Source organism: Belonocnema kinseyi, chromosome 6, assembly GCF_010883055.1.
Source record: "Belonocnema kinseyi isolate 2016_QV_RU_SX_M_011 chromosome 6, B_treatae_v1, whole genome shotgun sequence".
Lineage (NCBI taxonomy): Eukaryota > Metazoa > Arthropoda > Insecta > Hymenoptera > Cynipidae > Belonocnema > Belonocnema kinseyi.
Genome location: NC_046662.1, coordinates 18,346,294 through 18,355,497, shown reverse-complemented (window position 1 = coordinate 18,355,497; position 9,204 = coordinate 18,346,294). Strand labels below are relative to the sequence as shown.

Here is a 9,204-nt window from a genome sequence, read left to right as displayed (position 1 = left end):
TCAATTCCAACGGCATCAGCCGGTAACGTTGTACACGAAAATACGAACTCTCTAGAGCCTCGACTAGTGGCCGCCAGGTTTCGTATTTTCGTGTACAACGTTACCGGCTGATGCCGTTGGAATTGATTGTTGACATATATTTTTTTACACCTATTATTATTCAGCTTTGTACTTAAACGTAATTTTCTTTCGGCTCTTGTATTTCTCAAAGTTTGAGACCGATATTTTATGTATAAAAAAAGTTCGAACGTTCAAAAAATGTTGACGTTCAGAAAAAAGATGAAATAATTTTCAGTGAAGTTCCTACCAAATTGCAGTACCTAAATGTAATTTATTGTACCCTAATAAATCTTCCAAAGTTTCAGCTCGATATTTTATTTACAAAAAAAGTTCTTAGGTTCAAAAAAACATTCAGTGAACGGAAAAAGTGAGGTAGGTAATATAGGTATTTAGCTGTGTCACATGCCCTTAATACATTTTTTTAATTCTCCAGACATATTTGAAAATCTCAGCTTAAAATCTATAAAATGCAGCGAACCTTTTGATTAAGATAGAGGTCTTAAAACTTGTGCCATTTTTTTAAATACTTCAAAAAGTACGGAAATGCTATAAAATACTTTGAAATTCCCTACAAGTAAATTAAACGTATTCATCAAAGTTTCCTAAATTATATATAAATAATTCAAGAAAATGCTTTAAACCTTGTCAAATTATTGGAAATATCTTAAAATATCTTAAAATTAAATTTAAATTCATTTATTTCTCAAATCTCTAAGAATTCCATAAAATAGAGCTTAAAACCTTTGGCAACCCTACAAGATTTTTTGAAATCCCTTAACATTTTCTTAATTTCTTGAAATTCTTCGAAATATTTTCTTTTTCGAAATCCTTCTGTTTTCTTTTCTTTTTTCAAGGCTTTCCTTAAAAGCCTTGAAACTTTTTAAAATCCCTTAAAATATTTTGAAATCCTACTTTAAATGAATGATAAAAACATTCGCTTGTAGTTTCTCTATTTTTTGCATCACTTTTTCCAATATTTTAACATTATTCTGAGTTTCTTAAAATGATTTTCTATCATGATTTTTCTAGAATAATAAACAAATTAAAAGAAATTCATTGTAGGAAAATCATTATAGTTTTCATTATTATTCCTATAGTGTTTATAATCATTCCTGAATAATAGTTTTAAAATTCTATAAAAACTGTTGACTCAAAAAAAGTACCAAAAAATTATTTCAATTATTACAATTTTTTATTATAAGAGCAGGTTTATAATGGCAGAAAGAAAAAGTTCTTTTTAAAAATTTATTTAAAAACTGACCTTTTGATCTGTCAGCGTCACCGCCATTGGATGAAATGAATCTGTTAGATCTCTTCTGGAATCTTCGTCTTCATCATCAGAACGATCAGGAGTCTCCACAGGAGTGTAGAAAGTACCCACGTTTTCACCATATTGACGTGAAGATTGGGCTCCTGGCCGAAGAAGTGGGGCTCTTTCATCTCCGGGTCCTTTATAAAATAATATACATACTTACACTAATATTCAAATTTTATAAGAAAAAAGTATTAACATTTTCAAAAAGTACTTGTCATAATTAATTTCGTAAAAAAAAACACGAAAAAATTTCAAATTCGAAATCCTCTGAGTCGAATAAAACTAATTTCGAGACTTTTAATCTCAAAATTACACATTATTTAAAATTAAACATTTATGTATTTTCCTTTAATATTTTTACAAAATAATTTTAATAACTCAAAGAAAACTATATTTTCATTTCCTTTTTTAAATCACAACAAAAACATTACATTCAAAAAAAATTCGTCAAATAACTACATGAATTTCAATATTTTATTTATTTATGTTGAAGGCTTTGGTTTTATAAAAAAAATATGTTGGTGCACTTTTTTTTTAATTAGAAGCAATATAATAGACCCACCAAATGTTTTTTTCTTTTCTTTTAACAATCGAAAGCATCTTTTTAAGTTTTTTTTAAACAAATCTATTATTTATAAAAGTCATTTATTAATTCCAGCAAAAATTAATTATCTACTTATAATAACATTTTTTTATATTAAAATATATATCTGTTCTTAAATATTCTCCTATTCGTACTTAGCTGTATTTTTTATTTTACAACTTCTAGTACTTTTAACATAAATAAAATGTTAAAACACATACATGTAAATGGCGGAGTTTTTCACAGATAGTATGAATTTACAAAATTCAAATGAACTGAAAAAAAAAATTATTCCGAAATATTCCACTGATTTTAGTAAAATTAGAATGAATTTAGAAGAATCCAAGGGAATTTAGAATATTTCTAGGGAATTCGAAAGAATGTTATCAAACGATTAAGAGTTCAAGCTGAACTTCAAAGACTTCGGGGTGAATAAAAAAAATGTCTTGACCATTTAATTAAATATAAGTGAGTTAATTTTAAAAAATTCAGCAAAGGCTAAAAAATCAAGACAATTTGAAGTAAATTCTGTATTAATTAATAATAATCCAGGGTGAATTCCAAATGAATTTAATTAAGTTGAAAATAATTTTGTTAATCCAAAATATTCCACTGACTTTATTCAAATTAAAGTGAATTTAGAAAAATTCAAGGAAATTCGAAAGATCATGATAAAATGACAAAAAATAAAAAATGGTTTTAATCCACTTAACTAACTATGGTTCAGTTAATTTAAAAGAATTCAAGAAAATATAACAGCATTCAGCTATCACTAAGAGAATAATAAAAATTCCAAAGAATTACATTTTTGTTAAAGAATTTAGGATTAATTATTATGAATTAGGGATAAATTACAAATGAATTTAAATGAGTTGATTTTTTTTTCATCCAAAATTTTCCACTGATTTCAGTAAAATTTGAGTGAATTTAGAAGAATTTGATCAAATGTCTAAGAGTTTAAGCTAAGTTAAAAATTAGTTCAGCAGAAATGAGTGAATTCAAAAGAATTAAAGTAAATTCTACAGAAGTCAAGAATAATTTTAAAAACCGAGGAAATTCCAAAGTCTTCAAGATTTTTTTTAGGAATTGATGAATTAATAAAAATTAGGGTTAGATTGAAAATGAATTGAAATGAGTTGAAACAAATTTTTAATCAAAAATATTTTGATGACATTAATAAAAATTTGGAAGATTATAATTGAACAAAATAATTACAGTTTTTAAACACTTTTTGAATTTGTAACCACAAAAGTTTATTTTTCGACCTACCAACATAAATTTTAAACAGCAAAAAAATTAATTATCCACCAAACAGTTGCATTTACAACCAAATAGTTCAACTTTCAAGCAAAAGGAATGGATTTTCAACAATATATTTTAATTTTTAAATGAATATTCAACAAAATTAATTAATTTTTAACAAATAAGTTCAACTTTCAACTAAGTAATTGAATTTTCAACAAAAAAAGATTAATTCTCAACCAAGAAAAGATTGTAATTTAAAATCAAAAACAGATGAGTTCAACCAAAGACGATCAATTTTCAACCAAATAGTTAAATTTTCTACGAAAATAAAAGAATTTCATAAAAAGTTAATTATCAACCAAATAGTTGAATTTAAAATAAAAATAAAATAATGAAATGAATTTTTAACGAAGTAGTTTAGCTTACGGCCAAGCAATTGAATTTCCAATGAAGAAAATTAATTTCCTACCAAAGAAGACAAATTTAAAACAAAATACATATATTGTCAAACAACTTGTTAAATTCTCAACTAAAAAACATCAATTTTCAGATTAGAAAATTATTTTTCAAAAATATATTTCAATCTTTTAAATTACCCTAAAACATTTCAAAAGAATTCAAGAAAAATCACAAACAGATACCTCAATTCCATATTGAAATTCAAAAATTTAATTTACCCAAGACCTAATTTTGTTGAAGAAAAGTGACAGTTATTCTTGAGAATTACTGAAAGTGCTTCTTACAGAAATTCCCATTTTCTTTTAAAAATCTCTGAATATCCTGGCCAACAAAATTCCAAAACTTTTCTCTAATTCCCCGTTTTCTCCTCACCTGCGGTCACCCTACTATAAAATTCTTCAACAGTTTTGAAATTAAAAAAGCAAAAAGTTGAAAATCGATCGGACCTTCTTCCTCAGTTCTCAGTAATTCATAATAATTTAATTTTCATTTTAAAGTGATTAGCAGAAGAGAATAATAAAAATATATATGAAAAACCGAAATCTTACCAAAAATCCAATCTCTAGCTAACGACTCTTGCGGAATTACTCTAATATCGAAGAACCATGCTTCCCCCCATGCCAGCACGAAAGAAGCTACTATAAGTAGAACTTGGAAAACTGGTTGATTAGATTTCGACCACTGCAAAAAAAAAGGGAATCATTTAACGTTTTAAATATATCTTCAGGATTTTTTCTAGCTTAGCTAAGTATCTTATAGGCAAAAATTAGGGTAAATTACTAAATAGATTGAATTTGAAAGTAGAAAACTTACGTCGAAAAGAAAAACTTTGGTTATGAGAAAGGCACAAGATAAGGCCGTTGACAGCTGAAACAAAATAAGACCACTAAAATTAAGAACTCCTTTTTTTTTAATAAATATGAAGATTAAAAGCTATTTACTTACTGCTATGATAATCCAATGATTTATGTACAATAACGCATAAAAAAGTAATAAAATTGTAAACCTACAAATTGCAGCCATCTGAAAGACAAGAAAAAGAGCCTTAATTTATTCTGAAATTCGTACATAATTGTTCTTAATTGTGATTAATGGGAAGCTTCGAATAATTGTATGCGTCCAAGCAGAAATGTAGAAAAATAATTTTTTTATTTAATATGGAAAATAGGAAATAAGTAATTTCGAAATTTAAGTTAATGTATAGCATTCCTACATATAAAACCAAGTAATTTTCATTAAAAATTTTTATTTGATTACTTTTAGTACCAAAAACGGTAAATGTCTATAGTTTAAATATTTTAAAATAATTATTTCGTTCTTCAGTTAAACTAAATTCAGTTTCGATAGCACGCATTCAATTTGAATAATATACTATCTTGAAAATTGTGTTTAAATTGTAAAAATGTTCCAGTCCAGCATTAAATTTAAAAAAATGAGGTAAAACTTACCACGATATCAAATAGGGATGTTGCAATTTGATAATGAACCACTTGATCAATGAATGCTGACCCGGCATTCTCCCCAGCGATCTGAAATAATATTTTAAATTTTCAAAATTTCCTGATTTTAAAATTTTAAATCATAGATTTTTCTTTTTGTCTTATGGTCTACATAAATTAAAATAAAATTTGTCCAAGAAACATATTTTCGAACTCAGAATTTATTTGATTAAACAATGCGCACCGAAACGTCAAGAAAGCGTAAGACATAAAGAAAAATCTATGATTTAAAATACATAAATATTGTCGGTCAAAGAAAGGATTGATTTGGTTTCAAATCATTATACAATTTCCTGATTTTTCCCTGACTAATTTTTTATTTTCCCTGACATTAGCATTTAAAGACCAAAATTCATTTAATGACCAAAATTATTATAGAATTTTTTATAAATGAAATAAAACAATTCTAAAGTTAAATGTAGACATTTTTGATTTTTTTTCTCAGGGCAGTCAGACAATTTTATTTAAAAACGTGAAAAAGTTCCTTATTTAAATTTTATACAAATTCAATGCGAATTTAAAAAAATTATTTGAATTGGAAACAATTGAAAAATACGTTGAAATTCCTTGAATTTAGAAAGTTTGAAATGGATTTGGAAAAATTAAAAGGAATTCAAAAGAGTTTTATTAAATAACTTAGAATTGAAGGTGAGTTTCAAGAACCTCAGAAAGAATTAAACGAATTTTTCAAATCTTTAAATCTATTGAATTGAGTAGAATTGAATGAATTTTGACGAATTCAAATGAATTTCAAAGAGTTTAAAAGAATTCTGGATAAATTGATAAGAATTCAGGTTAAATTCCAAATGAATTTAAATTAATTGCAAACAAATTTCAATCCATTCGAATATTATAAGATTCCGAAAAGTTCTAGGAAATCTAGTGATTTTTCATTAAATTCTGGAAAATTGATTAAAACACCTTAAAAGCTATTAAAGTCGTTCCATATCCATTTAAATGATTAAAATCAATTAAAAAGTCCTTGGAATTTTTTTAAATGCCCTAAAATCATTAAAATTCTTTAGAATAAACTTCAAATTATCGAAATACACTAAAAATACTATAAAATATTTCAAATCCCGTAAACTTTTATGAAATTCTTTAAAACTTTTTAAAGATTTTGAAAATTCCTTGTAATTTTTCAAAATACTCTAAATTCTCTAAAAAATTTCAAACTCCCTTAAAATTGTCAAAATCAATTCAAAAAATGTCTTGGCATATTGTTAAATACCCTAAAATATTTAACATGCTTTTAAATCTTTTGAAATCTTTTGAAAACCCTTGAAATATTTTAACTTGAAATATACTTGGAATTTTTAAAATATTCTAAAATTTTTAGAATCCTTTGGAGTCACTTTAAATTAATGAAACCTACTAAAAATACCCTAAGATATTTCCAATTCTATAAAGTCTTTTAAAATCCCTTGAAACTTTTGAAAGCTATTAAAAATTCTTTGAATGTTTTAAAATGCCCTAAAATCCTTTGAAATCGATTCAAATCTTTTAAAATACCCTATATTATTTTTAATCTTTTGAGATGTTTTGAAATTCCTTCAAATTATTGATATCTGTCAAAAATTTTAAGAATCTCTTAAAATATCCTATTTTCTTTTTTATTTGTTTAAAATCATTAAAATCTTTTAAAATCTCCTAAGTTTAGTTGAATTCTTTTGAAATCGTTTAAGACCATTGAAATGCTTTGAAGTATTTAAAATCTGATGTATTGCACACTTGTTGAAATCTTTGAAATTCTTGTAATTTTTCGAAATCCTTATCAATTCTTTGAATTATTTGTGAAATCTTCCTCTAACCTTTGTTCGTAAAATCTTTTCTGTTAATTTGAAATCATTCAAATGTTTTGAAATCTTCACAACTTGTGTACTTCTTGCAATCTTTTGCAATTCTTATTAATTATTTGAAATGTTTGTGAAATCTTTCGGAAATTTTTTGTATTCGTTTGAAATCACTCGAATATTTGAAATCTTTGTTAAATATTTCGAAATCTTCTCAAAAAGTTATAAATCGTTTTAAACCTTCGAAATGATTTGAAATCATTGAATTATGTTGTACTGTAACCATTTTTTAAATCTTTGAAATTCTTGTATTCTTTTCAAGTCCTTATGAAGTCTTTGTGAAATATTTTTTATTAGTTCGAAATCATTGAAATATTTAAAATCTTTGGGATTTCTTATAAAATCCTCTAAAAAAATGAAATTGTTTAAAATTAATTCTTTAAAATCTTTGTGATATCATTTGAAATATTTTGCATTCGTTTAAAATCAATTAAATATTCTTAATCTTTGTGAAATCTTTTGAAATCTTCCACAAAATATTTAAAATCTTTTAAATGTTTTGAAATCTTTAAAATCTGATGTACTTTACTGAAATCCTAGTTAAAATCTTGGGAATTCTTGAAATATTTTTAAATTCTCAAGAATTCTTTGAAATTTTTGTGAAATCTTTTTGGAATATTTCGTATTCGTTTTAAATCTTTAAAATCCTTTAAATCATTCGAGTTTTAAAATCTTTGTGACATATACGAAATCTTCGGAAAATTGTTGTAAAATCTATTAAATCTAGTGTACACGCCTTTCTTAATCTTTGAAATTCTTGAAATCTTTGTGAAATCTTTCATAAATCTTTGTTTGTAAAATCTTTTTTATTCCTTGAAATCCTTGAACTATTTGAAATCTTTGTGAAATCCTTTGAAATTGTTTAAAATCTTTGAAATGTTTTGGAAATCTGATGTACAGTTCCCTTTTTTCAGTCTTTGGAATCATCAAAAAAAAAATTGTTGTAAAATATTTATTGAAATATCGTGTACACGCCTTTTTTAAATCGTTCAACTCCGTGAAATCTTGGTAAAATAATGTAAATATTTAACATATTTTTCAATGTTTGAAATATTTAGAAGTATTGTGTAGCCTTTTAAGATCTGGTGTACACTCAAAAATCGAGTAGCCATTCCCTCGAAAAATTCGTTGTATGGCCATAACTCATTCTAATTTTGAAAAAGAAAACTGAATTTAACATCGAAACTTTCAATGAATTATTTTTATAATTTACAAGTTGAATACCACAACAAAAATTATACTTGAATATAGTGGAGAAGAAATTAAGAACTTATAGAATTTTCCACAACATTAAAGTCTGTTCTCTGCAATTTGTAAAATAACTAGTACAGTCTACAAAAAGTGCCCTGAAATCTCTTTATTTATTCTGTAATAAACAAAAGATAAATTATTATATCTTGATCAATAAAAAACTTCCCAGAAGCAAGATTTTTCCTAACAAGATGTTTCTTTCATAACAGACTAAAAGATTTACATTACTCTTCGCACTTGAATAAAATAATTACTGTTTTAAGAGCGAGCAAAAATAATTGAAATTTAAGGTTCTCGTGAAAAATTCAAGGAGATTCCCAGGTTTTCAAAGTTCTCGTGAAAAATTCAAGGATAATTCCAGGTTTTCAAGGTCACTGAAAACTCAATCTAAAAAATGACTATAGTGACTTTATCTTAAAAAAGTTACTAAAGGTCACTGTGGAGCAGCCCTGATTACACAGGCCCACAAAAAAAACAAAAGTGTCTGTGCAATTGACCAGACCTATATATTCTTATATATTTTTCGACGCTGAATCCGAATTTGCAATAAAAAGTAGGGTCCAGCTACTTTTTTATGGGGTTTTGCTCGAAAAACCTCATTTTTTACGGTTTTTTCATGGTTTTTTTAAATAAAAAAAAAATAAAGAAAAATTTTATTTTTTTGACTTCAGAATCGAATTCTACGGGAAAAAAATACATCGAAAAACATGTTTTGATTTTTTTTTACAAAAATTTCAACCCACCATTCGGCGATGAAAAGGCAGAAAAACGCGAAAAGTGAAAATTTGCTTCAAATTTGATTAAAATGACATTAAAATCAAGTTTTACGATTTTAAACCGATTTATAAACATTGAAAATAGTTTACTGGGGGTTTTTGAGGTCGCTGATCACGAATTTTAAGTCATTTTTTTCAAAAAACAACTCCTAGTCGGCGTAAG

At 25.5% G+C, this 9,204-nt stretch overlaps 1 protein-coding gene across 2 annotated transcripts in view; it reads right to left on the bottom strand.

Annotated features, from left to right (window-relative positions):
• The window catches only part of LOC117174894 (steroidogenic acute regulatory protein-like), a 37,236-nt gene that overhangs the window by 19,867 nt on the left and 8,165 nt on the right, over window positions 1–9,204 (bottom strand). For both annotated transcript variants that reach the window (XM_033364320.1, XM_033364319.1), the window contains exons 3-7: window positions 5,111–5,191; window positions 4,608–4,685; window positions 4,476–4,529; window positions 4,211–4,343; window positions 1,322–1,509 (exon numbers count right to left, since the gene is read on the bottom strand). In XM_033364320.1, coding sequence (XP_033220211.1) covers window positions 1,322–1,509; window positions 4,211–4,343; window positions 4,476–4,529; window positions 4,608–4,685; window positions 5,111–5,191 — 534 coding nt within the window. The remainder of the gene's footprint in view (window positions 1–1,321; window positions 1,510–4,210; window positions 4,344–4,475; window positions 4,530–4,607; window positions 4,686–5,110; window positions 5,192–9,204) is intronic.